General features: G+C 57.7%; 2 protein-coding genes and 2 non-coding genes across 4 annotated transcripts; all 4 read right to left on the bottom strand.

Annotated features, from left to right (window-relative positions):
- Positions 1-1,274: 1,274 nt before the first annotated feature.
- Positions 1,275-18,833, bottom strand: LOC123344089. Its single transcript, XM_044979874.1, has 24 exons — positions 16,043-18,833; positions 15,006-15,159; positions 14,364-14,438; positions 12,812-12,940; positions 12,506-12,598; positions 11,899-12,008; positions 11,071-11,159; positions 10,551-10,651; positions 10,250-10,393; positions 9,940-10,098; positions 9,390-9,552; positions 8,576-8,655; positions 8,190-8,309; positions 7,445-7,831; positions 6,852-6,981; positions 6,019-6,147; positions 5,197-5,310; positions 4,510-4,639; positions 4,327-4,381; positions 3,534-3,713; positions 2,574-2,759; positions 2,165-2,307; positions 1,749-1,833; positions 1,275-1,331 (listed from the first exon to the last, which is right to left on the bottom strand). The coding sequence occupies exons 2-24, from the start codon at positions 15,147-15,149 to the stop codon at positions 1,275-1,277; spliced, it is 3,003 nt and encodes a 1,000-aa protein (XP_044835809.1). The 5' UTR covers positions 15,150-15,159; positions 16,043-18,833.
- On the bottom strand, positions 18,811-27,092 carry RPS17 (ribosomal protein S17). The gene is made up of 5 exons (XM_044981113.1): positions 26,972-27,092; positions 26,001-26,152; positions 23,702-23,807; positions 20,252-20,317; positions 18,811-18,937 (listed from the first exon to the last, which is right to left on the bottom strand). Exons 1-5 carry the CDS (start codon positions 26,972-26,974, stop codon positions 18,857-18,859), a joined length of 408 nt encoding a protein of 135 aa, XP_044837048.1. The 5' UTR covers positions 26,975-27,092; the 3' UTR covers positions 18,811-18,856.
- Positions 22,917-23,051, bottom strand: LOC123344777. Its single transcript, XR_006572657.1, has one exon. It is a non-coding gene; the product is annotated as a small nucleolar RNA SNORA71 (small nucleolar RNA).
- On the bottom strand, positions 24,103-24,236 carry LOC123344778. The gene has a single exon (XR_006572658.1). It is a non-coding gene; the product is annotated as a small nucleolar RNA SNORA71 (small nucleolar RNA).
- Positions 27,093-27,305: the final 213 nt, after the last annotated feature.

Genomic DNA, 27,305 nt, shown 5'->3' on the forward strand with positions numbered 1-27,305 from the left:
GCTGGGGTGTGGGGGGGTGCAGGGGATTGGGTGTGGGGGGGCAGGGCAGGGGTGTGTGAAGGGGCAGGGCAGGGGTGTGTGAAGGGGCAGGGGACAGGGCTGGGGGCTGTGTGGGGGAGTGCAGGGGACAGGGCAGAGGTCTGGGGGTGTGGGCTGGGGTCATGGGGGTGCTCATGCAGGGGGCCATTCTGGATTGTGATTGGCTGGGATCCTTCCCCAGCCAGCTGATTTCCAATAGATGGTTTCTCCATCTGTGTCCTGGAGTCTGGAATGTGCCCATGGGATCACGAACTGATCTGGAGCCACAGCTGGGTGTTCACGGCCTCTCCGAGAGGCTGGGGCCTATCAGGGCCACGCCGCGTCGGACGGGAAGGAAACTCCTCAGCGAGGCTACGAAGGGCCTGGCTCTGGGACTGGCTGGGCCTGGGCCGGGCTGGCTCCTCCTGCTGCAAGGCATGGGGAGAACGGGCCGAGCGTTGGGAGCAGCACGAGGCCCTGGGGCTGGGGGCATGGACGCCAGGGTCCTAGCTCACGGGATATGCAGGGACCCAGCCTGGGCCAAGCAGGACGCTGCCCAGTTTTAGCTGTGGCCTGAGTGTTAGTGACACGCTTCCGTCACTCGGTGCTCGTGGGACAGGGCAGAGGGCTCTGCTTGCACCCCAGAAGTAGCCAGAACCTCCAGCAACGTCCACTGGGGCATCGAGCCAAACCTGTGACAGGCCAAGCAGCCCAGCCCCCGGGGGCAGGTCGGCATCCAAAGCAAGCTGCCCATTGGCCTGAGTCACCTGCAGAGCCCCCCCCCCGCCCCGGCTACCTGGTGGCTCAATTCCAACTCAGCTCTGGGGGTGCAGTCAGGGCAATGCGCTCAGCTCTTGGCAATGGGAAGACGGCACTGCAGGGGGGAGGGACAGCCCCAGGCTCCTCGGGGGCGGGGAAGAGACAGCATGGTAGCCTGATACCCCTGAGGCAGGGGACATTGCAGGGGAGGAGTGGTGGCTCTGGGCCCCTTGAGGGGTGCCTGGGGGTGTGGTTCTTTCTTTTGCCTACCTCACCTGGCGCTCCTGCAGAAGGTAGCCATTGAGGTCCATCTCCAGTAGCCGCGGGGTGATCACCAATGGGCTTGGCTGCGCCAAGTCCTGCTCTGGCCAAGCCCCGCTGCCCCCCAGTGCCGGGAAGCTCCACAGCTTGGGGGGCCCTGCCTCCCTTGGGCCGTGCAGCCGGAGACCCCGCATGGCCAGGGGGCTGCCCACTTCCTGCAGTCAGACACAGGCACCTCATTGCTGCTCCAGGGCAGAGAGCTTCCCGCCTCTCCCTTCGCCCCCGTGGAAGGGCTGTGGCAGGGGGACCCAGTGAGGAACAACTGGGGCAGAGAAGGCCGGAGGGCAGACAGGGGAGCTGTAGCCTCTTGAGTCTGCCAGTTCCATCCTGTGTGGGCAACACAGCCCTGTCTCTCCCTCTGGGCTCTGTGTCTCTGCCCCATGCCTGGATCTGGGGGAGCAACACTGAACTCCTGCACTTACCCCAGGGATGAATGTGGCCCAGCCAGGCCAGTGGCAATGCAGGCAGCACCCTCCCCCTAGGGGCAGAGGGACCCCAAACCCTCAATGTGCACAGGCTGTGCTGGGCCCCCCCCAGGGCGAGGAACCTCTCTGGGGTAGCCCACTGATAGCCCTACTCCCTCCAGACATTGCCCAGCCTAGTCCTGGGGGGGGGGGGCGGGCGGTGGTCGTAGCTGGCCAGGACCCTACCTGTCCCATCAGTGCTGGCACCAGCATCTTGGGAGCAGGTTGGGGCCGAGCGTCGCTCCTTCCAGGAGGGGTTAGTGTGGTCGGCCTGGAGCAGACGGGAAAAAGCACCGGGGAGGCTGTCAGGAGGGGAGGGGGCTGGGGGGATGATCCAGGTGCCCAGACCTACCCACCTCCCAGGGGGCAGCAATGGGGGGAGGGTTGAAGGAGAATGGGGAGAGATCTCAAGGGAGGCTGGAACAAGAGGGACCCCGGGGGGTTGGTTTGGAAGTGGGAGCTGCCCAGAGGAGGACGGTGGGCAGGACAAGGGCCCACAGCTGCCCCACTCCCTGCTGCCAGAGCCAGCAATGCCAACAGACAGGGGGATCCCTTGGGCCGATCCCTGCCCTGCCCCCCATCTGGGTGTGAGTGGGCATTACCGGCAAGCCCACGGCAGCACAGGCTGGATCAGGAACAGCCCCGAACGCTCCTCCACACGCCCCAGCGTCTCGCTGAGCAGCTCTGCCAGCTGCAGCTGCCTTGCCCAGCTGTGGCGCCGCTCGCCCCGCCAGCGCTGGAGCCTCTGCCAGGGACACGGAGGAAACCGTAGTGGGGTCAGTGTGGAGAGCACGGAGTGCCAGCTCCCCAACCACCCAGCATGCCCCCAGCACATGCAGACACACACTGCCAGCACCCCGACGCTCCAAAGGGACCCCCCAGCTCATCCACGCCCTGCTAGCTGCCTCTGGCCACAGACCCACTGACCCACCCGCTCAGAGCAAAGCGCCTCTGGGCTCCAGCCAGGGAGCAAAGGGATTGGGGCTGCAGAGCTGTCCCAGCCAGCCCTACCTGCTGCCTCAGCACTCGGAGTCGCCCCAGCGCACTGTGCGCCTTCACGCAGCCACAACTGCCCTGAAGTTGCTCCAAGGTTTCTTCTGCCTCCTTCATGCGGACATGAGCCAGGTAACCCCTCAACAGGCCCTTGAACCTCTGGCGGCGAAGCCATCGGAAGCCTCCCATCAGCAGGCTGGCGTCCTGCGGGGAAAGATGGCCCCTGAGCAGAGCACCACTGCAGCCAGGCATGGCCCTGTTGTCTCTACACTGGGGTTCCCGGGGACTCCATTACACCCTCCCTATGGTCTGCAGTAGACCCCAGTAGTCAGCTCAGATGCTGTTCTAGGCGGCCCACCCAGGAATGATGGCAGAGCCCTCATGGACTAAATGTAGCTTGGCCTTCTCCGGAGCCGGGTGAGGCACAGGGCTCATTTCCTGCTTGAAGGCAGCATGGGTCTAGTGGTCAGAGCACAGGGCAGGGAGTGGAAACTGCCATGGACTGCTGGGGTGGCCTCGCTGTACCTCAGTTTCTCCATCTATAAAATGTGAATCCCGGGACTCATCTGTCTCCCTGGAGGCGTGAGGATTTGGAAGGTATTTGGAGACGCTCTGATGAAAGGGCCGAGACACATTCTAGACTGGCCTCTCTGAGCTGATGGGCCCCACTCACTCATCTGCCATTTGGTGCAATGCCATTGACCCAGGGCAGGGAGCTGCCTGGAGAGATTATCACCCTCAGATCTGCGTGTGAGCAGTTTGACATTCCTCCTCCCCGCCATTTAAATGGTGGGCGTCTCCGGCCACCCCATCTCCCCGATGAAGGGAAAATGCCCCTCCCGTTGCCAATGGTTAGAGGCCATGAGCGAGAGCAGCTCAGTGCCATGCAGGAAGCAGAGGGATGCCAGGGGAGGTGCCAGCAGGTGATTCCAGCCGTTCCTCCAGGCTTGGCTGGTGTCTCAAAGCAGGCTCACCTACCTGATACAGGCCCCATGGCACCCGGCCTCTGCATACGCCTTGGTTCAGCACCTGTCTGTTGTGCTGCTCATCCTGCTGAGTAAACAGGACCCTGGGGACTCTCCTCTGGGCCCCGGCGCTGCCAGGCTCAGACCTGGGACTCAGCCCCCCTCCTGCACTCATCAGCCAGCCTTGGGTTAGCTGGACAAGAACAGCAAGAGACGGTTAGCCCCAGGACTGGCTCTAGGCACCAGCAAACCGAGCATGTGGTTGGGGTGGCACAATTCCAGCCATCTTTTTTTTTGCTTTGGCAGTTGCGCTCTTGGAGGTTGTTATTTTTTTTGCTTGGGGCGGCAAAAAACCTAGAGCCAGCCCTGGTTAGCCCCCGGGCCTAGTTCCCCCAGCCGGGTGTGCGCAGCTCCACTGCAGCCAATGGTGAACCACCACACGGGGGCGCTCTTCCCTCCACCAGCGCTGAGCCATGCCCCGGGACATGCACTGGAGTGCCCATCCTGAGCACAAGAGCTGGCCAGCTAGTGACCAACAGGCATCGCTAGCTGTGTGGCTGCCTCTGCGGCTGGACACTCAGAGACCTGGGGGTGGATGCTGGGTGTTCATACCCCCACTGCTCATCGCAGCTTGAATCATAGAATCATAGAATCTCAGGGTTGGAAGGGACCTCAGGAGGCCATCTAGTCCAACCCCCTGCTCAGAGGCGTCATGCCACCTCAGCTTCCTGCATTGACTCGCGCCAAGGGCAGCTCAGCCAGTCCAAGGCCTGTACTGCCCAGCCCGGCCTCCCAAGCTCCCTTACCGGGACAGCATGGGAGCTATGCCATCCTACAGGGCGCTGGTCCAGAGCCAATGGGCTGAAATGAAGGGGAGAAAGATCTGGGTAAGCAGTGAGGCACCTGGTCCCACGGAGCACTGGGGAGCTGGACTTTGTGCCCGGCAGCAGGGAGCTCGGAAACTGAGACGACGCCCCCCAACCACTTACCCTGCTCCACCCAGGGCAATGCCTTTTCCCAGGGCTGGCACCGCAGCTCCCCCTTGATCTGACATCACGTCCTGCAGCTGGAGCAGCATCTTGTCATTATCGTTTATACCTTCAAGCAAGCTGTAAAAAACTGAAAGCCGCGGAAGCTGATCTTGTCTGTTGCTCTCCCTCCATCCCCAGGCCTGCAGGAGGGGCCCATTTGTACAGCAGCTGGGCAGTTGTGCCAGGTCCAGGTTGTAAAAACAGCGAATACACAGCTAGTGATCCAGAGCTATCAGAGATGCCCTAGGATATTCCGAGGTATCTCGGTTTTGTGACACCCGGAAAGTGGAACATTGTGCTTGGTGCTGTACAGAGTCGGCTGTGTTTCTACAGCCCCAGCGCAATGGGCCCTAAGTATCACCATACCAGGATCATTAACAACAGTAAGTCCTCATGGCAACAGTGTCTTGGTGCCGTGAGTTGAGGTCGGGCAGGTCACCCAGGGGAGTGAATCCTAAAGCAAGATGCTCGCATGAGAGAGCCCAGGGCTGAATGTGCAGCATCCAAATGCAGGCAGCAGCAGCACCAGGCGGGAGGGATCTCAGAGCATAGTCAACTGCTCTGGAGACCGCACCCAGTGCCGTAGAGCCCTGGGGCAGCCTTGCCATGCCGGGCTGGGAGTCTCAGGCCTGGCGAGTCCCATACCTAGGGTAGCGTTCCCAAGCAGCGTGGGGATTTCAGCTCCTGCTGCATCCTCAGGGGCCGCTGTCATCAGCCCGCCACATGGGCCGTCCAGGAGCCGAGCCAGCACGTGGAGCTCTGCAATCCAAGCACTAATGAGTCAGCTGCTCAGGAACGATCATTGCACGGCACCTTCCAGCCGAGGGCATCAGCACATGGGGCAGCGGCAGGGCCCGAGCCCAGACCTGCTGGATCCAAAACCACAGCCCCTGCTGCCTGAGCTGGAGGGCAGGGCCAGCAGCGCCAAGGCCCAGCTGCCCCAAACTGTCCAGCCACCAGAGGCGGAGGCAGCAAGCTACAGGCTACGGGAGCATCCAAAGTGCTTCCTGTACATGCACCAGCTCAGCCTCGCCACCCCTGGGCCACACAGTGGGGCAGTGACTTGGCTGGGGTCTACAGGCAGCACATGGCACAGCCAGAGCTGGAACCCAGGAGTTCTGGTGCCCATTGCCCTGCAGTTACCATGACTCTGCTCCCTGCATTACCATCGATAGATTTACCAATAGCTCGCCCACTACACTGTCTATGTGGCCTATAGCTGGCCAGGGCTCTGCCCCAGGCTGTGAGGGTAAATACATCGAATGGAGATGGGGCCAGATCAGGACCAGGTAGTCCCAGGCAGGACTAGCCTGGTGGGGCGGCAGGGTCCCAGGAACAGGCTGCTCCCTTTAACTCTAGGGCCTCTGCCTGCCGGATAAGGAGCGTGCTGCCTGCCTGTGCACCCTGGCTTGTGACAGACACGCCGGGGGCTGCTGCTGCCCTTCCCCCCGTTCCCGGGGGCTTTACCTTTAGCCATGAGCCCTGCCCGCAAGGACTCTATGAAGGCCACCACGCGGCTGTCAGCTCCACGGCGTCCCGCTGCAGGCACTGGGGTTGCCCCGCCCTGGGACTGGGACAGGGCATCCGGGGAAGCACCTGGGTCAGGGGAGACAGGGTCACTCCTGGCCATGGAAGGGCAGGGACTGGGCGGGCACCGTTCCAGGCAGCAGCGCACAGCGGGGCTCCTTTCTGGGCATACCCGCATGAGTGCCTGTGGGGGGAGGGGCTAGGGACCCCCCCCGTGGGCTGGGCACATCCCCTCCCCCCACGGCTGTGTGGCTCTTCACGGTGCCAAGCAGAGGCTGTGATCGCGGGGGCATTGCCTGGGCATGGCAGAGCAAATCCTTCTGCCGTAGACAACACCCCCTGCCCTGCCCTGTAAAGCCACCCAGGCACTTGGGGACCAGGGCCTAGAACCCCCACCCGCCTGCTCCCCAAAGACAGGCCTCTGCTGTCTGCTGCCCAAGCTCAAGGAGGTCAGCTCCCTTCGCTGCTGGCAGTAGCAATCCCTTCACCCCCAGGGGCCTTGCTGCTACAAGGCAACATGCCCAGACACACAGCATGGGACGCCAAGGGGGCACCACCCACCCTACAATACATGGGCAGAGCTGGCTTCCCAAGGCAAGCCATGGGCATGACGGGCCCGACCCTGCACTCTCAGGCAGACCCCCCAGCGACATCAGCTGAGGGCACTGCCCCCCAGCATGCCTGTGCCAGGTGTCCTTGTCCCTCTCTAGCATCACCCTGAGTGCCTGCCTGGCCTGGGCTGGTGAAGGCTGCCTGCAATATGTCCCACTCACCTACTCTGGGAGCGCCCCCCTTCCTGGTGGGCCCTGGGGAAGGAGCGGCTCCTCCAGCAGGGATGGGGGGCAGAGTCAGCTCAGGGAAACCTCTGGCCTCCAAAGTCAACCGCGATCCAGCTGCAAACATCTGGAAATCAGACCAAGAATCCTCAAAGTCACCATGGCAGCAGCAGTGCCCACCCCGGGACACCGGAAAGGGCAGTGATGGTGCCAGGCTCCCAACCACCCCCTCGCTTCACCCAGCCCCATTCAAAATGCTGCTGAAATCCCCTTCCTAGCCCATTGCTCTGTCCCTGTCCCACCTACCCCCACCGCAGCCTCATGCTGCTCCTCTGATCAGCTCACACCAAGTCACTGCCCTGCCCCCTCCACTCTGCCAGACAGCTGCTGCAGGGCCACCCAGAGGATTCAGGGAGCCTGGGGCAAAGCAATTTCGGGGGCCCCTTCCATAAAAAAAAGTAGCAATACTATAGAATACTATATTCTCGTGGGGGCCCCTGCAGGGCCCAGGGCAAATTGCCCCACTTGCCCCCCTGGGCGGCCCTGAGCTGCTGCACTCCCCCACTACCATGCATGCGATGTCACCTTACCTTTGGGGCTGTCTCCACTCGCTCAGCCAGCTGCTCCTGCGGCACCAGCTGTGTCTGCTGCACCAGCTGCACTGGCTGCACCAGCACCCCCTGCTGCATTGGCTGCACCTGCTGCATTGGCAGGTTCTGCAGCACTTGCTCCACCTGCTGAGCTGTCTCCCCTCCCTGCGCTGGCTGCACCACGGCCACCTGCTTCATGGGATGCCCCATCTGGGACATCTCCAGGTGCTGCGCCATCTCTGCTGAGCGCATCGTCTCCAGGTGCTGCGCCATCTCTGCTGAGCGCATCGTCTCCAGGTGCTGCGCCGTCTCTGCTGAGCGTATCGTCTCCAGGTGCTGCGCCTCCCCCACTGGGTGCCATGTGTGCTGCAATAATCTCTGCCTCTCCTAGAGCACAGGAGAGATGACCCCGCCCCAGCACTGACCTTCCGCACACAGGGCAGGTGCTGATTTTGGCCACACAGCTGCCCTGGCGAGGGACAGTCCTGGCAATGCGTGCCCACGGGAGCACGCCCGGCTCGGAGGGCTTGCCCAGGCCATGCCCAGCCCTGTCACACACCCAGCATCCAAGCAATGAGCCCCCCTGGACCCATAGATCCTGGAGAGCCCCATGGAGCTTGGACACTCCCTAACGTTACAGACAGCGACTCAGGAGAATCTGAAATCTCATCTCTTCCCTCAGGAGATCTTGTGCCCCCTGAACCAGCCCCCATCCCCCACCATGCCAGGCCCTGCAAACACCCACCTCCTCCCACTTGGCTGCCATGGTCCTGCAGCGCCTCTCCCAGTGCTCGGCGTCCTCACGGCTTTGCAGTTGGGCTGCAGCTAACTCTGCCTCCAGGGCAGCCAGGCGCTGGGCCAGGAGCTGGAAGACACAAGCCAGCACTCAGACTGAGACCCAGCTGCAGGCCGAGCTCCCTTGCTCGGCTCTCCCCCTCTCCACCATGCCCCTGCCCATCTCCATCCTGAGGAGGTGCCAGCCCCCGACCAGGTGCCAGTTCACTCTTATGGCAGTGCGGGCCCAGGCCCAGTCCTCAGGAAATCAGGAGCAAGAAGGGAAAGAAAGAGCCGTCCTGAGAGGTCCCCGAAGGCCGACCTGCTCTCCACTCCCACCAACAGCAGGGCACCCACCTCACAGGTAGCCGAGGCCTCTGGAGTCTGCACCGTGCCATTCCCGACTGCAGTGCCCCAGCTGGGGCTCCTCTCACCCCCTGCAGAGACAGGCACAAAATAAAGGTATTTAGGTGCCTAACTCCCATCGGTTTTGAGTCACCCGGCCTGGGCAGCTGATGCACAGAGGGCATCTCCCTGCAGTGCCAGCCCCTCCCAGCTGTGAAATCACCCCTTTTCCTTCCCCGCCATGCGCTCACCCGGGGAGCACCAATCCACAGGCTGGGCCAATGCAGGCCTGGTGTGCTGGGCTCCCCACCCCGGACTCTGCCAGCAGGAACAGCACAGGGCAGCAGGAAGGGGAGCCCGGGCGTCTCCTGGAGCCCTGCCCCCTCTGCCCTGGGGACATGACCTTGGACCCCTCCAGCTAGAGGAGAGGCTCCCAATCCTGGCACTGATGCAGCCCAGGGCACACAGGGCAGGGCTGGGCACACTGAGTCACATCCCCCCCGCCCAGTGAGTCTCTGGGCCTGATCCCTGTGCTGATCTCATCACCTCTCTGGTACCATCCCCCAGGCCTTCGTGCATCCTCCCCCCGCCCAGACCGGCTCCCAGATCCTGCCCCGCAGCTCGGCAGCCAGGCCCCTGGGGAATGGGGTCTTGGGGAGAAGGTAGCTGCTGTTGGGGTCCGCTGGCATTTCCAGCCTCTCGTTCAGGGATCCAGCCCAGAGCTGCCCTTCCAGGGAGTGGGACTCCAGGGGCTGCAACCCCCACCTGCCTCCCCTCCCCACAAGGTGAGCTGGGGCTGGGCTGAGCAGCCCTGGACAGCAGGTACCTGCAGGGTGTGTGGCTGGCTCCCCTTCAGCATCTTCCTCTTCCTTCCCAGCTTCCCTGTGCCCTCCGGCCGGCCCAGCCAGCGCCCCCGGCCCCAGGACAGCTGAGTGTGCCACGGGGCCACCAACGGGCTGCAGCTGCTCCGAGTGCTGCCCCGAGGTGTCCTGAGCAGGGAGAGAAGGGGGTGGGGAGAGACGTGGGGAGGGAGAGAGGAAGTGACAGAGGGAGACAGGCAGGGGGACCAGAGACCTGGATCTGCTGGAACATGGGAGTAAGTAACTCACACGGGGCGGGGGGGGGGGGGGCGGGGAGCAGGGGGTAATACCCATGTGGGGGCTGGGAGTAGGGGGAGTAATGCTCCGGGGGTGCAGAGGGGCAGAAGCCCCGAGCTCATGGGGGGAGGACACTAGAAGCCACCGCCCAAACTCACGACGCCTTCTACAGCCCGGACGGGGGCGGCTCGGCCACCCCACCCAGGGTGGATCCTCAGTTCTGGGGAGACTCTGCAGTGCAGCCAGGCCGAGGGCATCGAGCATTGCGGGGGGACTCACCTCTGGGTTTGGGAACCCCTCTTCAGGTCGCACCATGGACTCTGCCAGCCCTTCTGCGAGCTCCCTTCCTGCTGGAGGCCCCTCCTCAGCAGCCCCCGCGCCGGAGGGGAGCAGCCCTCCTAGGCATGCAGCAGGGTTGGACGGGGCACAGTCACTGCACTGGGACAGGAGGAGCGGGGTTAATCCTGGCACTGAGTCCCTCCTCCCCATCCGTCGGGCCAGCGTGCAGTGCCAGGAAGTCGCCCTGCGAGCACAGCCAGGTGCAGAGCCTATGGAGCCAGCTCCTCTCCTGGGCTAGCTGGGTCCTCACCTGGGTGGCCGCATCCCTCCGCAACCATGCCTTCTCCTGCAGGAACCCATCCAGCTCCGCGATGCACGCGTCCCGGCTCCTCAGCTCAGCTTCCAGGTGGGTCCGCTGAGCCCCACTCTCCTGCTCCAGGCCTTGCAGGCGTCTCTGCACGGGCAGGGAGGGCAGGGCTGGTTAGCAGGGAGCCCGGGCCCAGGGGATGGTGGGGCAGCAGCAGGGAGAAGACAGTCCCTCTCCCCACCCCGGACTTTGGTGGGCTGCAGCAGTGCCAGAAGCCGGCTCTCCATCCCTCCCCCCTGCCCACCTGGGTGCTCTCCAGCTGGGCTCGGAAGAGCCGGCTCTCCTTCGCCTTCATCTCACTCAGCTGCTGCAGGTCCTTCAGCTGTCGTTCCTTGATCTCCAGGTCTGGAAGAGACCAACAGCCGCCAGGCATGAGAGGGCACTTCTGTCAGGCACTTGGGTGGCAGTGCAGGGCAGTGTCCCCAGGGGACCCCGAGCAGGGACCGCCTGCTGCCAGCAAAGACCCCAGGCTGGGGGTCATCCGGAGCCCCACTGCAGAGGCTGGTGGGTGGGAGGGCCAGGAGAGCTGAGTGCTGGGACTCACAGGGCACCCTGGGCTCCGATGCTGGCATCACCCACGTAATGGCTGGTCTGGAGACTGCTGCTCATGCACCTGCCAGAGGCCTTGCTGCAGGGCCTGCATGTGGCCAGGCTGGGGGCCATGGCGCATGGTGGAGAGCTGCAGCCACCAGATTCAATGCTGGGGAGCCCAGTGCAGCCCGGGCCCTTATAGCCATGTCACGGGGTGGGACACAGCCCCTCACCTGCCTGAGCCTGCAGGAGCCTGCGTTTGATCTGGACCACCTCTTCCTTAGCCTTGTCTACAGCCTTCTCCACTTGCTTCCTGTGGCTCCTGAAGGACAAACCCCATCTCGCCCGATCATTGCCAGCGCCCCAGGCCAGCCCCTGCCCAGCTGCAGATGGGGGAACCTCCAGGGTAGAGTAACTAGGACCACACGTGCAGGGCAGAGAGCCTGTTTCAAGGGGCCTCAGCACAGAGCCCAGCTCTTCAGCCTGGCTGTCCTGCCCTGCGCCCAGCCCCACCTTGGCAGAGGGGTGTCACATTCGCAGCCTGTCTCTGGGACCAGCTGGTTGTTGTGGATGGCACAAATCCCGCACTGTCCCCCGCCCTGTGGCTACAGCCACTGCTCCTTTTGGGGTCAAACCCAGCCTGCTCCGAAGGGGAGCTGCTCTGCTGTATGGGACCCACTCAGCATGGGGCTGGTCTCCCGGGAGTTGTCTGGGCTAGCTGGCCTCAGCTAACAGGCCTGGGGGTTTAGCTGTTAGATCCAGGAGGCCCAGACTCCCTCCCCCCAGCCCAGGGCACAGCGTGACATAGGGCGATCTGACCTTTCTACTGTCTTCCATTAGTTTCTCTCTCCCTAGGAAATACAGCAACCATGTCTGGCTGACAGAACTGTGTGTGGGGGAGACCTGATCCTGGAGGTCTCAGCTCTGCTGCAGTCTGTCTCCTCAACCCACCCCAAGAGCACGGCTGATAGCAGGTGCCAGGAGCAGCACGTGATAAGGGAGAAGGACGTAGCAGCAGGCAGGGAGGCTGCAGTGGACACAGCTGCCTGCCCGGAGGGTACCTTTTGGGGCTGGGTGTGGCCAGGGCGCTGGTCACGTAGCTGACAATGTCCTTGTTCAGATCCGCCAGGCGGGACATGGCTGCCTCGGCCGAGCTCAGAGCCGCTGTCACCTGGCGGCAGAGATGGGCAGCCCCTGAGACAGCCTCTGGCAGGGGCGGGGATGGGAGAGGGGCCTAGGGACGGTGCCCACAAGTGACTGCAGGCTGCTAAGTGCCCTGGGTGAAATGGGTTGCGGCGGGGAGAGCGCAGCCCAGTGCTTACATTCAGTGGTCTTCCCCCAGCTGGCACTAACCAGCAGCATGATGGGAGAAGCCCCTGGAGTCTCCCCCTCTCTCCCCCTTTGCCTTGGCTCCTCCTGGTTGGGTCCTGCTTGGTTAATCTCTCCCAGTGCCCCAGGGGCATCCCCAACCCAGAGCAACTGGCCTGCAGGAGTCTGGGCAGGTCCAAAGCAAACCAGTGGAGTGACACTTCCAAGAGCCAATAAAAAGGGGTTGTCTAGCTGGCGAGTGGCTATGTGGGGCTGGACAGGGTGCATTGTGGGCTCTGGGGCTGTGCCAGTCACTCAGCCCCAGGGATGTCAAAGTGGCTCCAGCCTGCCGGGTATTACCGTGCCAGCCACGTCGTCCATGTGCACGGGGAAGTCGTCGGGCAGGTTGTGGCTCTCCTCCCCCAGCCCCAGCTCCGCAGAGCAGCTGAAGAACTGCAAGGGAGAGAAGCTCGGATCAGAGTCCAGCCTGCGTCCTGGGCCAGAGGGGACATCTGCTCACCGAGGCCCAACTGGGCGAGGCCCCAGGTGTGCCCATTTCAACCTGGAGCCTGCATCTCTGCACAGAGGCATTGCCACGCGTATGGTGTTTGCCTCTGGACTCCCTAGGTTCTCCCCAGACCCTCGCACACCATACACCCCTCTGACCTCCTGAAGCTGGCTCAGGAGGCTGTTGCGCTGCCCACAGGACTCCTGGTACCCCACGATGAAGACAGTCACTTGCTGCTGGTATCTCCTCTTCTTCACGGGGTCCCCCAGGACGGCTACCAGCTGCTCCTGGGCATCCGGGAGAGAAATTCTGGGCTCACGGAGACCAGAACAGTGCGCCCCTTCCCATGCTCGGGGTGTACAACGAATACACACCCATGGCTCTCCCCTAAGCCAGCTGCGCCAGTTCTGCCTCACTCAGATCTCCAGAGCTCACCCAGCAGGGGCATTTGCATGTTGGGAGACGCCCCACCCCACCAGCCTGCAAAAGCTGTTTGGACAAGGTGGACAGTGGCACATGGCCCAGACTCCTCCTCCTGCCCTCTCCCCAGGCTAGGCTAGCCCAGGCTGAGAGCCTTTGGCTTTCCTTGCTTGCCAGTGCAAGCCCTTAGCAAATGGCTACGTTCCGTGTAGTGTCCAGGCAGGTGTCTGGCATCTCTGCCATATGGCCTCAGGGCGGCTCAAGCGTGGGAGTGTTACAAACATAACCCCTGGTTCTTACAGCACCTCCCATCAGCTGGACTCAAAGCCCTTTACAGAGGAGGTTGGCATCATTATGTCCATATGGGGAAACTGAGGCACAGCAAGGGGTTATGACTTGACCAATGTCACCCAGCAGGCCAGGCTAGAGCCAGGCCTAGAACCCAGGTCTCCTGAGACCCAGTGCAGTGCTGTTTCCACTAGGTCACACTACCTCCTGCAGCAGTGCTGGGCAAAGAGCTAAAAACCCACCCGAACCAGTGGCTTGGACTCCCCGCAATTCACAGGGGTCTTGTTATTCACTAACATGTGATTCAGTCCAATTCGCACCTCACCAGGACCTAGCGCTCACAAAACTCCTGCCGGGGTGGGTATTCTCCTAGTTGAACACTTTCACTTGGCCTATCAGGATGCACAAACAGCCCCATGTGACAGTTTGCTGCGAATCTGCCCTGAGGAGTCAGCAAGGTGCCTGAAGAGGGGCTCCACTGGCAGCACTCGGGGCGCAAGCCAAGGGCCACACAGCCTGGCTCTGCTTCTGTACAGTCGGCACCAGCCGCCCTGGCACCCTCTAGCCAGAGCTCCCAGCCCTGGGGTTGCATCACCACCAGCTGTGCCGGGGGGGGGGGGGGGGGAGAGAACAGTGGAGCCCTGTGTGCATGGGTGGGGCAGGGGGGACAGGGACGACACTGGAGCCTTGTGTGCATGGAGCTGGGGGGGCAGGAGACTGAAGCCCTTTGTGCATGGAGCTGGGGGTCAGGGGGAGGGCGGGATGCAGTGGGAGGGCTCCTTAGAGCTGCAATCAGCCTCCAATCTGACTGGTTACTACACTGCCCTTAGGGGCCCCCCCTATTTCAGTCCTGCCTCCACTCCCCACCCCTCCCCTGACAGGAACTACCCCACGCAGGGGCAGGGACCTCTCCATGCAGCAGCCCAGCCCTGGCAGCTGTTTCACCCTCTCCCCAGCTGTGGAACAGGCCTGGGGAGAGGCACTGTGTCCTGTTGAACCTACCACATCCTCCACAATCTCTGTGGCTGCTTGCTGGGCAGACGAGACCTGCTCACTGCGTTCATAGGCCTGGATCATCTGATAGGAAGTGAAAGGGTTAATCAGCAAAGGCCGGGGGCACTGCCGGTATGACCCACTTGCCCCCCTCCCCCCCTCACAGGCCCAAGGCCTGTTGCTAGGGTTGGGGAGAGCATCCCAGCTTGAGCGGGCAGGGAAAGTGCCAGGAAGGTGGCTGCCTGCCCCTCACCTATGGGGATGAGCAGAGCCAGTAAGGAGAGCAGGAGCATCTCTGCTGAACTGGGGGGCAGGAGAGGAAAGGGAGGGGAGCAGAGGGTGATGTGTAGGGAGCCAGGCCTGCATGCCCTTTTTCTCTGCTGTAGAGATGGGTGAGGCAGCTTGGCCCTCTCTGAGCTATTGGCTTAGGCTCTCTGCAGACTCAGGCAGACATCCCTGCAGCAGCTTCCTTTCACAACCATGTGGGCTACAAAGTTCTCCCTTTAGCAGCAGTGCCCCCTCCACCCCTGCTATGGCTGGAAGCTGTGCCACACTTGGGTCAGGGCTCCAGCAGGGAACAACACGGGATCCCCGTTTGGGGGCAGTTTGCAGCTAGACAGGGATGGATGTATGGAAATGCTGTTTGCTCACATGGTCAATCCGCGCCCGGATCTTTTCCAGCTCTTCCCTGGTTTCCTCAGCCTGCCGCGCTGCCTTGGAGTACATGGTGGCTTGGATCACAGCTGGGGCTGGCCCGGCCCAGCTGTGGAGGCTGCTGTCCCAGCTGGTCTCCATGGCAGCCAGCCTGGGCAGGAGACAGAGGTGATGCAGTGGGAGTCTCTGCTCACAGACTACGTAATTTGGTTCCTTGGCTTTGGGGTTTCTCTCAGCCCAGCTCTCAGATGATCCCGATTTTCTCCCCTCTTCCAGAGGTGGCCCCTCCTATACACACAGCACAGTCCAGGAGGCTGGTTATGGGGCTGGGTCCCTCACTGACCCACCACTAGCTGCTCCATAAACTGGCTCCTAAGCCTGGGGGTGGGGTGGGGTGCGCAGTGCTGCACCATGTGGCATGCAGGGCACTGGATTTGCTATTTACACCTCTCAGAGTCACCCCCTCGCCCTTCTTGTTAACACAGCACCAAGGGGCAGAGATTGACATGCTCACAGCCAGGCAGTTCACAACCATAGTAGCTCTGGCCCATGCTCAGGGGTTGGGAACAGACACGCAGGTTATTGAGGCTGTGGGAGCAACATGCTCAGCGCTCCCACTCCTCACACACCACAGCAGTCACACCACCTATGGGCGTTTCGTTGCCTTGCCCGGCTGTGAGTGGGAGGGAGAGTGGCTGAGCCATTCCAGTGACAGTCCCCCCAGAATACAGCAGTGCTCTGCACAGGTGTTAAGGTATCACTGCAATGTCTAATCTAGCCTCCTGCACAGCACAGGAAAGGGAAACTCACCCAGGGATTCCTGCAGTGAGGCCATAGCTCCTAGAGAAGCCCATAGTCACTGGAGAGGCTCTGCATTAGATAGCTATGGCCCATCAGCATAGCCTAGCCTAGCCTGTGCCAGAGCATTACAGACCTCATGAGGTTAGTGAACCTCACAGTCATGCAGTGACTGGAGAGAAAGTATAAGGGGCAACACACCGAGTGAAAAAGTCCTACGCTTGGAAGTCACTCACCTGCCTGGAGCTCCAGCATCGGCTGCTATTGACTGAGTGAGTCGCACCGTGGGGATATTTTCCAGCCTGATGCTCACAATGGTTACTATAAACAGGTGTTTAGTAACTGAGTCCCCAGGGGAGAGTGCACACACCCCACAGCTTCTACGGAAGGAGGAAATGGAAAATCACCCACACTCAGGCCGTAGCCTCTGTTACTTACCTGGCCCCATCACTAGTGATCAGGTTGGCAGGGATGGAGGTTTTCACCATGGAATCCAAACCTCCTTTAACTGGAATTTACTTGGCAATACCCTAAACTGACAGCAAAACTCAGCTACCACCAAGCAGCTCTGCTAAGGGGCATGGTTCAGGTAACTGGCCAACAGTTAGGATGCTGCTCACTCTATAAGTCAGTCTAGCAGAGAATGGTCTGACACCATCCAGTGGGTGAAAGCTGAAGCTAGACAAATTCAGACTGGAAGTAAGTGTAAATGTTTAATAGCGAGGGGAATTAACCATCAGAACAAATTTACCAGCAGTCACAGTGGATTCTCCATCACTGGCCAGTTTTAGATGGAGTGGATTTTTTTTAAAGTTATGCTCTAGTGCAATGGGGGGAGGGCTATCTCAATGGTTTGAGCATGGGCCTGCTAAACCCAGGGTTGTGAGTTCAATCCTTGAGGGGGGCCACTGAGGGATCTGGGGCAAAAATCAGTAGTTGATCCTGCTAGTGAAGGTGGGGGGCTGGACTCGATGACCTTTCAGGGTCCCTTCCAGTTCTAGGAGATAGGTATATCTCCATATTTAAACTGGAAATTAATTCTGCAAAGGCTTGATGGTCATAACAGTCCCTTCTGGCTTTGGACCCCATGAATTAGCCCAATTACTAGTCACACCTGAGATTACTAGAGACATTACAGATACTGGGTCCTTTGTGCTATTGATACTGTTCCCCCTCTCTTGGGCAATGGATCTAGTCAGTTTCCCTTGTCAGATCTCAGGTGCTTCTATTTTGCATATCTCCTACCCAAGCAGCTAAGAGTTTTACAGCAACTCCGAGCTCAGAACACCCCCCCCCCCCCAGGCACAGGGGAAGCCTTTCCCACATTTCAGAAGTAACCCAACTGAAGACTTCCATTTTTACTTGACTGTCCAGAGCAGAAATACAACCACCAGGCAGAGAACCCAGTGCAGCTCATTTCCCCTGCTCCTCCCCAACCCTGAGGATGCCTGTGGCCCTGCCACCATGGACACAGTCCATCTAGCTGGGGCTACTGGAAGGGGACAGATTGTGCAGTGACTGCCCAGGGAAGGTGGTTTATTGGGAGTGGAAAGCAGCGCTCACATACTGGGACTCACCAACTTATTTCAGAGAAACTGACAGCACATACAATGGGCTGAATCTGGGACTTTTCAAACCCCACATAGCCATGGGCAGGGGCTGGTACAGCCCAGGCCAGGCAACATCTCACTAAGGAGGCTGCAAGGAAGATTTAGTACAGAGGGCATCAGGGACAGAAACTTCCAGCAGAACCTCTCCAATTCAGTAACCCCAGCGACCGCACTTCTGCATTCTGAAAGCAAGGGTGTAACCAAACAAATTATCACAGAAAGTGCTGTGTTCAGGTAGTGCCACCCCTCCCCTGGGCTTCCCCCTGCCTCCTGCAAGCTCTTCTGAGACTCACAGAAGGTAAAGAGCCCCCATGCTGCAGTGTCCGGGCTCAGAGCACACACTGCCCGGTGTCCCTAGTTTGCTAATCCACCGTGGTTGACTGGAACTGGGAATGCAGTACTACTCAATGCATGCAGGGTGCTACCCAGAGTGTGGGAAAGGTGTGTGTAGCGCACCCCTTCCGCAATGGTGGGTAGGTCAAAGTCCTAAGCATGCCAGCATCAGCACAAGGCACGTCTGCACTTCCCATGAACACACGGTGATGCCTCCCGTCCAGTAATGCATCAAACAGCATGTGCCTCAGCATGGATGGCACTGCATGACGCAGTACTTGCAGCTCATGTGCAAGGGAGACCGCTGACCTAGAGGAGACAAAGCCCACAGAACCAGAGAGCAACACCAAGACCTAAGGAGCCAGTGTAGTATTGGGGGTCTGCTGCGCTGAGACTCTCACCTCCACCCTGGTGATACACAGTAAGGGACAGCTGGCAAGCTCACAGCCTCACCCGCTGGGCAGGAATTAGAGCTTGTCCCCACAGGACAGTTTTACCAGTTACTGGTATGATTAAACCAGTGCATTTAACCGACCTAGATATCCCAGGGTAACTCTCTGGTGCTGGGATATGCGAGTGTCCATGTGGGGGTTACATGGGTAGAACTAGCACAGTTTAAACACACTGTCACTTACACCAATAGACCTTCCCTCTGGTGACAGCCCTCAGGCCACTGCTCAGCACGCTCATCCTGGTGACTAACACAGCGTTCAGGACCAACTGCTGAGCTTCAGAAGGGTCCAGCAGCCGCTCCCCAGGGGGACCGGGCACAGCTACCATCCTCCCAGGAGCCCAGAACTACTCTGCTAGGCTTGGAGGACAATGCACTGTGTTTATCACCCTCTGGTGGCTAGGTACTGCATTCACAAACACAGCAACTATGGGTGCCCAGCAGAGGAAGATCATTCCCCATACACCAAAACAGTAGTGAATGCCCCCACCGCAAGCCCACATCACTGTTCATGGGCCTCCCGCTCCTGTGGCACTCCCTCCCGCAGTAAGGGCCAGTCTAGTGCCCCCACCCAAGATGACACCCCAGCCCTAGCGGAAGAGGGGACAGGTTTGGTTTTCCACGTTTATTGGAAAAGTGACAGCGCAGCAATGGATTCAGATAGCTCCTCTTGGGGTTTTGAAGTTCATTCCCACAGTGGGCTGCGTGACCTGCAGGTTGGACAGACTGCCAAAGTCCTGGAAGACATACGGAAACAGACCAGGTTACATTCAGCATGCCAGCCTACTCCTTCCTCTCTGCTGGCGGGGGTCCCAGATCAAAGCACAACAGGCTCTGCCCCACCTCTCCCTCCCAACACACAAACATCTACCCTGAATCCCAGCGAGAACAGACGGCGAGTCCTCCAGCCTGTCCGTAGACAGGAGGCCGTGCTGCAGAGGCAGGGAGGGGGAGTCTATGTCACACAACACAGCAGTGAGCCCCAACAGGCTTGCAAGTGTGACACACAGGAGGGTGGGGACTTAGGGACCAGCCTGGCTGGGCATTCTCTGGACTGGGGCAGGAGATGCACCCAAATGTGAAAGTTACACAGTTAACATGCCAGCAGCTGGGCTGGAATCTGGACTTCACAGGCTCACCCATGGTTCAGTTGCTTCTGTAGTGGTTGTGTTCTAATCAGGGGCAGGAGGCCTTGAGCACAGCTCTGGTATCAGAGCACATGTCCCAGTGGAGAAGGGGAGACCCAAAACAAAAACAGGCTTCTAGGCTCTTGTGCAGCTAAGAGCAACCCTGAGTGGGAACGAGAGCTTGGGGAAAACCACACCAGACACTGAGTCCTAGAGGCGGGTACAGAAGAGACCAGGGGTGGGCAGTGAAGGAAGAGAATGTGTGTGTCCATCACCACTAGTGAGTTCTCCACAAAGTCCTCTCCAGGTAGCCTGCCCCTCCCCCTTTCATGCTGCGGGAGCTGGGATTTCTAGCAGGGTTGTGGCCCTTGATTGTACTCAGGAGCGCTGGCTATTTCATATTTCAATTCAGAAGCCCCAGCCCCACCCCGGTATAACTAATATATCACCCCCACCGGCCCCAGGGCTCTGGACAGAGGTGGGTGAGCACTGTTACCCGCTTTACAGACAGGGACACACAGAGGCCCTCAGGTGCTGACTGGGGGTTTCGGACTCCCTGAGATGTAGGCAGAGAACTGCCTAGCTGTATCGCAGTTGAAAGCCATGCTAGCAGGGTCAGAATGGTGTTGCTGGCAGGCTTCTAGCAAAGCTTTTCCAGCCACTGTTGGGGGTGGGTGGGTTTTTTTCCTGGACAATTCATAATAATCACACTACAGAGGCCAGTCAGTCCGTCCATGGCCCAGGTCTAAGAGTAACTGTGCTGGAAACCTGCCCATAACAAAGTCCTCCAAACAGCTGTTGCTAGGAGGCTCTCCCTGGTGCCTGAACAAGGCCTTCAGTCTGCACAGAGCTATGATGGCCATGAGCTTCCACCTCCAGAAGAGCGAAGGCACAAGCCAATCTCTCTGAAGAGACCATACTCACCAGCAGCTTCAGCATTTCCTTAGTATCTGGGTCAACTTCAATGATCTCCTGGTCAAGGGCAGAGACCTGCAGAGGGAAAAGGAACATGGATGCACTTTGTTAAACATCACACACACAGCTCTGGGAGTCTAGCATTACTCAGACCCCACTCAGAGATGGTCAGAAGCTGGAGTGGGTCCCTACAGACAAAGCCTGCGAGTCCCCAGCCAGTCCAGGGAGTTGGCTGTTAACATGGTGCCGACTCCTTGAGGCCTGTTGCTAAACTCACAACACCAAACAGGAATGAAGGGTTTGAGAAGCCCTGAGCTAAGACAAAAGCTCCTCATTCACAAACAGCCACCTCTGCAGGGACAAGCCTCCACCACAGCTCACTGCCCTCACATTCCACTGCTGGGGAAGCTCAACTCACCCCATAAATACTGTGGGGAGAGCTGCGAAGTGCACTAAGAATCCAGCCATACAACACTGTAAGGGAGCAGAGCAGGAGCTCTCAGCATGGTCAGTCTCTTCTGCCTTCAGCCATCTTCCCTAAAGCATATGGGACCTTCGCAACTCCAGCTGTGTCTAGGATACTGCCCTCAATTCCCATGTGGCAGCAAACCAGCCTCCTGCAGAGGGCTGAGACTGAATTCATCTCTCTATAGCCAATCCAGCCTGCTCCTTTCCCAGGGCAGTGTAGGCAGCAGGCAGTTACTGCACCTACTGACATAACTCTGGACTTCACCGGCCTTGCTTCTATCACCACACCCTGCTGGCTGCCAGGAGCCATGGCAGTCACTGGAATCACATCACTCAGTTCAGAACCAGTGAAAAGCAGAGTAACCAGCCGCAGGCCACAAGAGAAAGCTTGAAAACGTATTTGGTGTCCAGATTTCAAGAATGAGGCCTTTAATCCTGAGGGTGCAAGAGTGTTAATGACACCCTTACAGGCTACAGAGCTTTTTACCACCATTCTTAACATTGGTTAAATTTAGTGTTTTAGTTCAGAAAGACAGCACCTGCTTTAGTCACGTTTCTCAACTGTTACCAGAATTTCATGAGACTGCTGAGCAGTCTCATTTAAAGTACTCCTCTGAGCAGAGAGAGACAAGTGCCACGCTTCATTACCACCGCGGTGACGGCACCACAAACTCCGACACAACGATAAGCCCAGGCTATATTGGAACCACCTCCACCAGCTATGCTCCTCCCTTCACGGTTTGCCATTTGAAGTCAATGGGACTGATGTGCCTAAGTGACTTGAGGGTGTGATTTTGTCTAATCACCTGGGGCTTTTGGACATCAATGAGCTCAGCAGCCAAGCTTTTGGCCTGCGTGCATAACAGGTATTGGGAAGCTTTTCAGTGTATCAACAGTCTAAATAACTTTTCACTGTTAACGCTGGAGTGAGTCTGTTTTGAAGTGACAATGGGGTGGATCACTCCAACTGCCCTGTTCAGTACACTCCCCCTGAAGCTCTGATACTATCCAAAACCCCTAATGCAGGAGCTGGCAGGAGTCAGCCAATGATTTGCCATGAGTTCCTGTACATGCTTCTTATTTAAGGGCTCTGGGTAAATAGTTATTTTTCATCTGCCACGAAATGACACTTGCAGGCATTTGTCTGACAAAGGGAGCAAGAGATCTGCCTAGTTTTACTGTAACTTCTGCAAGAGGTTCTGCCAAAAGGCTATTTTAGAGTTTCTTACAGCAACAGTGACTCACAACCAAACTCCCTTGCCTGCCACAGGAGTACAAAGGAGTTATTTCTCCGCTCAGTGACACCATGGGAAGACAGCTACATCAGGGCTCGCCTCTTTCAGCTGGTAACAGCAAGTCCTGCCCTTGAAGCACAGATAGTAACAGGTCACTAGCTGCATTATTCTAGCAGTCAGACATTTTGTGCACAGAGAATCAAAGGAAGGTGAGGGCATGATCTCCCCCCTCCTCCCCCCATCTGCCTACTGCAGGGTACATGCACCTTCCTCTGGGGCTGGCCATTGCCAGAGGAAGGGCACAGGGAGAGATGGAGCTGGGATTCAGTACGGCTATCCTATGTTCCTAGCGTGCCAAGTTCTCAGAGCTGGCTAGAACTTTTGTGAGAAGGGAGACACCTCACAGACAGACATGAGAGGGATGGGATTGCCAGTGACAGCAGGGGACTGGACTCAATGACCCAGAGGCCCCTTCCAGTCCTATGATGGGTGGTAGCTGTGAGGGAGCCAGCCTAACACACACTATCAGGAGGGAGGCAAGAACAGGCACAGTCCTCCTGCATTTACATCACGTGTTACCCAGCCAGCACATCATGGACTGGAGCAGATCAGCAGTGATTCCCCACTTCCAGGGAAAGCGGAGATCTGCAAGCCAGGTATCAAGAAGGGAACAACCCCAGACCACCCAGTGACATCAAAGCTCCCATTACACTCACTGGTGTCACACCTGTTTTTCATAAGACATCTAGTGACAACTGAACTCTACACACAGGATCTGCCACAAAACCAAACCTGTGATCACAACAGAGTGCCAACCTTTGGGTGAAGTGCACATTGAAGACAAGTCCTGTAGCTGGCTTGTTGCTGTGTGTCACTTTTGTATGATGCTGCAAAAATAATTTTGCTGGAAGCCAATTTGAGGTCACCTACCGCACCCACCACACTGGACTGGAGGTGAGGGCAGGAGGTAGTGTCTGAAAGTTACAGGGTTTGGTAGGGATAGGAATGAGCCCCCCAAACACGGGAAAAAGCTTTCACAAGCTCCTCTCCCTGCACTATCAATGACCAGGTCACAGGCAAGACCAGAATCACTTTCGAATGCAGGTTCAGGATGAGAGACCTTTAAACCCAGCTGAGGAGTGGAAGTGGGGGTGGAAGGGGAGAGATGCTAGTTAGGCCATAAGATTTCTGGATGAACTGAACTGAAGCAATGACAAGTGAGCGACAACTTGTTCTCCTGCTGCCTGTCCAAGTGAGAGTTCAGGAAAGCCCTGTCCCGTTCTGGACCCTCCACAGATAAGCGCAGGAGTTTGTAGGACACTTGAATTTCAATGTGATTCACAACAACATACATCGCAGCTTTCACACTTTACACCAAGGGAGTAATTTCTCCACATCTGACAGATCCGAAAATGGAGGCAGAGATTATTTGCTCCACAACACAAGTCAGCAGTACAGCTGAGATTAGAAATCAGGAGTTCCTGGCTCCCTATGTCCCTGGGGATTTTTCAGGACAAGTCATCAGTCTATCATCCTGGATCCTTCTCATAAATCTCAGTCCTGTGCAGCTAACTCAGGCTATCCAGTCGTGGTCACATTTCTCAGGAAAGGAGAGATCTCCTGCCTGCTGGTGTGATAAGCAGAATGGAAGCTCCTTTGTTAGCCGTGCAGAAGCTGGATACCAGCATGTCAGGATGAGTCACTCTGCCTGGCAGAAGAGGCCTGAGATGCACCCAAGTATGGTCAGAAATCTTACCTCAGGGACATAGTTATCCCTCCTCTCTCTCTCCTCTTCCTGCAGTTTGATGGAGATACCTCTGACAGGCCCCCTCTGAATTCGCTTCATCAGATGGGTGACATACCTGCAGGGAGAATCCGGAAACTGGTCAATTGGCACCCCATTTTCTTACATATCTCACCCTGACAACAGCTTCAACCCACCCATCGGAAGCCCTAGCTTTACATCTCTGCTCTCTGTAATACTGGAAGAGGTGGGTCACTAGAGACCTTGTATCTGTCTCATATTTAAACCCCCACAGTTGCTCATATCTACCCTGCCATTTCACAGCCAGAGACCACAATAACTTGGCAGCAGAAGACCTTCCTGTCCTGCCTCCTGGGAGTGGTGGAGGAAGGGAACAAGGAGACCAGAAGCAATGTCTGAAAGTTACAGGGTTTGGTAGGAATGAGGATGAATCCTCCAAACACGGGAAAAGCTTTCACAAGTTCCTCTCCCTGCACTATCAATGACCAGGTCACAGACAAGACCAGAGTCACTTTCGAATGCAGGTTTCAAAGCAAGTAAGCCCAGCACACAATCTCTTCTAGTTCAGTGACTGAAGCCTTGGGAGGCTGGTTATAAACAACCCACCTTAAACACCAGGGTATTTCCTTTAAGCTCCAATTCAATGCAGCTGCAAATGCACACATGAGGCTTGCAGAGGCAAGTCAAACAGCAACAGGCCTCCAGGACCCACCTGATTTCAGTATACCTCTCTCCCAGGGATACGCAAGAGGATAATTTGACACTTCTGACTTTAACAGAGCTGCAGTTCTCCAGCAGGCAATCTGCAAGCCTCTCTCTACCTCCCCCCCATAAAGACAGGTGGCACAGGGATCCTGAGCCTGCAGCAATGCAAGTGGCCAACACTAATCGCAGCACAAAGTAAAAGCTCATCCACTCCCATACTAGATTTGCCCCAAGGAAAAGAAATACAGCAAGCTCTGACCAGAAAGGCAGTGAAACAGAGTTCATAAGAGATTAAAATGTCAAAGTACATCTTAGCACTTCCAGAACACCAAGTAATTCAAGCTCAGATCCCGAGGTATTTAGGTTTAAATACCAATTCTGTTTAAAATCAATGAGAGAGGCACCTAAATACCTCTAAGGATCTAGGCCTCAGTGTCTAGGGAAGTCTGACCAGCTAACCAGACAGCTGCCTGCTAGAGGAGCCCAGAACAAACAATGGACAAGGGGAGAAAAAGATTTCCATGCAACTCTGTGTATGTGTTAGTTGAGATACACAGAGCCTGAGCCAAGTCTTGTTAAAATCTTTTAAAGCAAAACAGTAATGATCAGCTACACTAAAAAGGACTGACACTCCAAAGTGCTACTAGGGTAGAGAAATAAAGAGATTTTAGTCTATCAGAAACAGAGTTCAAACCTAAGGACGATTCTATCAGCACACTTACTAATTACAACTCAATCACTGCTTAATGTAAGTATAGGTAAGCATCAATTGCTCCTGCCACCCAAAAGCCCAACAGACAAGTTATCCAGAAGTTAAATGTTTTTAAGATGCTGGATAAGGACTAAAGAGCATGTGTTACTTAATCTACCAAATAAGGCAGTACTCCATGATGCTTAAACATTCTATAGAAATTGTATTTCTAAAGATATGATTGATCTAGTGATATTACAAACAATTTTCAGATCCCTGCCAGTGTAAAGATTTAAGTTGACTTAACCAGGTGGAAACTACCCTTCAAAATTCACAAAAATCTACAAAAACAACGAGGAGCCCAGTGGCACTCCTTAGATTAACATTTATTTGGGCATAAGCTTTCATGAGTTAAAAAAAACAACCAAACCCCCTTCTTCAGTCGCATGGAATGAAAATTTCATATACAGGTGCATAAATGGCACATATTTATGTCTGTATCTGTAATTTTCACTCCAGGTACATGAAAGCTTATGCCCAAATAAATCTGTTAGTTTTTAAGGGGTGCCATCGGACGCCTCATTGTTTTTGTGGATACAGACTATCATGGCTACTCCGATATATAAAACTCTACGCCTTCCTAGCTCACTAGGGATGTTTCAGCACTCCAAAAGCCTTAATCCCTGGCTCCAGTGTCAGAGCAAGGACTGGGACATTCAGATTCCAGATGCATTTACTGAGTTTAATCAAAACGTACTTAGATTAATACCTTTGTAACAGAATGGGAGTTTCTTCTCACCCCTCAGACTGAGAATGAAATTCACCACCCCAGAGCTAGGATGTGTCAAGCTAAACCCTCATACAAGAGCACAGCAAGTCCCAGGGCTGCCTTACCCAGCTATCTTGTTGCGCAGTTTCTTGCTAGGGATGATGGCAATCTCTTCACACACCCGTTTGTTCGTGTGGAAGTCGTTCCCTAGCCGGGTGTAGTACTTTTCAATGATAACCCGGGCAGCCTTTTTCACGGTCTTTGTTCGCACACGTCCCTAGAAGATTTGAAGAACAAATCATCACAGCGTGAAACAGCAAAACCTACCCATCTGTTTCTGCTTCCAGCTCAAAGTGCTCCTGCTGAGCTCCTAAAGAGCCACTAAGGTGGCATTAGCCCCTTACCCTGTAACAGGGCAACTTTCCTTCAGAAAACTAAACTCATGAGCCTGACACATGCAGCTCATTACATCCAAACCTGTAGACAGGAGGCTAACGTGACCCGAGCATACATGCTAAGCCTGGCCTCATACACAGAAAACTGCAGCTTTCTGTGTTTAAGTATCCAGAAGCCCGAGGAACCCCAGGCCTCAGGAGCTCTGGCTTCTCTATTCACTCTCAAGCCCCCTGCGCAGGCAGCGATGGCGAGGGGTATTTTTAGAGGCCCTGCCCCCACACCCACACGCTGCTGGGTAAAACCCTCCCATTTCGGGGAGCCAACACTTCTCCGTAAACTGCGGCTGGCAGGGCCCCGGCCCCAGCCCCGGGAGGCGGACAGGCCTGCGCCGGGGAGCCTCACACCGCAGCGGGCCGCTCCGCAGTCACTAGGCGCAAACCCGGCGCAGCGCCCCGAGACACCACGGCCCGCTCCCTCCCCAGCGCCCCCGACGGGAGCCCAGCAGGGCCCGGCCCCCCCATGGGCAGCCGGGCTGGGGGCGCCCCCGGATCGCCGAGCACGGGCACCGCCCCACCGCACGCCTCGTCCCGCTCCCCGGCGGCAGCAGCGGCCTCCCAGCGCGGCCCAGGCCCCGGCCACCCCGGCCCGGGGCGGATGGCGGCCGATTGAGGAGCGGGAACGAGCCGGGCCCGGTACCCACCATATTGGCAGCGGCCGGTGAAGAGGGCAAAGGATGCCGGGAAAAGAGCTATAACGCGGGCGCGGCTAGACGGGCGCTGTGAGTCCGGGGAGAGCGCGGGCCGGCCGCCCACAGCGCCACCCAGCGGCTAGGTGGATGCACAGCAGAGACTGCGGGGAGTCCACAGCGCCACGCCGTGGCCAGGAGGCGGAATATCGCCGCCCTACGCCCAGAGTAACGCCTGGGGCTGCTGCAGGCAGAGTTAGGGGCTGTGCCCAGCTGTGAACAGCGCACCCAGCGCCAGGCGAGCTGGGAGCAGGTTTGTAACCATAGTAACTGTCCCCCAGGGAGGGCT

Source organism: Mauremys mutica, chromosome 11 (assembly GCF_020497125.1).
Source record: "Mauremys mutica isolate MM-2020 ecotype Southern chromosome 11, ASM2049712v1, whole genome shotgun sequence".
Taxonomy (NCBI): Eukaryota; Metazoa; Chordata; order Testudines; family Geoemydidae; genus Mauremys; species Mauremys mutica.

What these genes read in the sequence shown, in the direction of transcription:
- RPS17 (XM_044981113.1), bottom strand. An exon ending in GGGATAACTATGTCCCTGAG is followed by an intron (nt 20,318 to 23,701) that starts GTAAGATTTCTG and finishes TTCCCTCTGCAG; the next exon opens with GTCTCTGCCCTTGACCAGGA. An exon ending in AGGAAATGCTGAAGCTGCTG is followed by an intron (nt 18,938 to 20,251) that starts GTGAGTATGGTC and finishes TATGTCTTCCAG; the next exon opens with GACTTTGGCAGTCTGTCCAA.
- LOC123344089 (XM_044979874.1), bottom strand. Translation starts at nt 15,149, where the DNA reads ATGGAGACCAGCTGGGACAGCAGCCTCCACAGCTGGGCCGGGCCAGCC. An exon ending in CAGAGATTGTGGAGGATGTG is followed by an intron (nt 12,941 to 14,363) that starts GTAGGTTCAACA and finishes CCGGATGCCCAG; the next exon opens with GAGCAGCTGGTAGCCGTCCT. An exon ending in GCCACACCCAGCCCCAAAAG is followed by an intron (nt 11,160 to 11,898) that starts GTACCCTCCGGG and finishes TTTGTCCTTCAG; the next exon opens with GAGCCACAGGAAGCAAGTGG.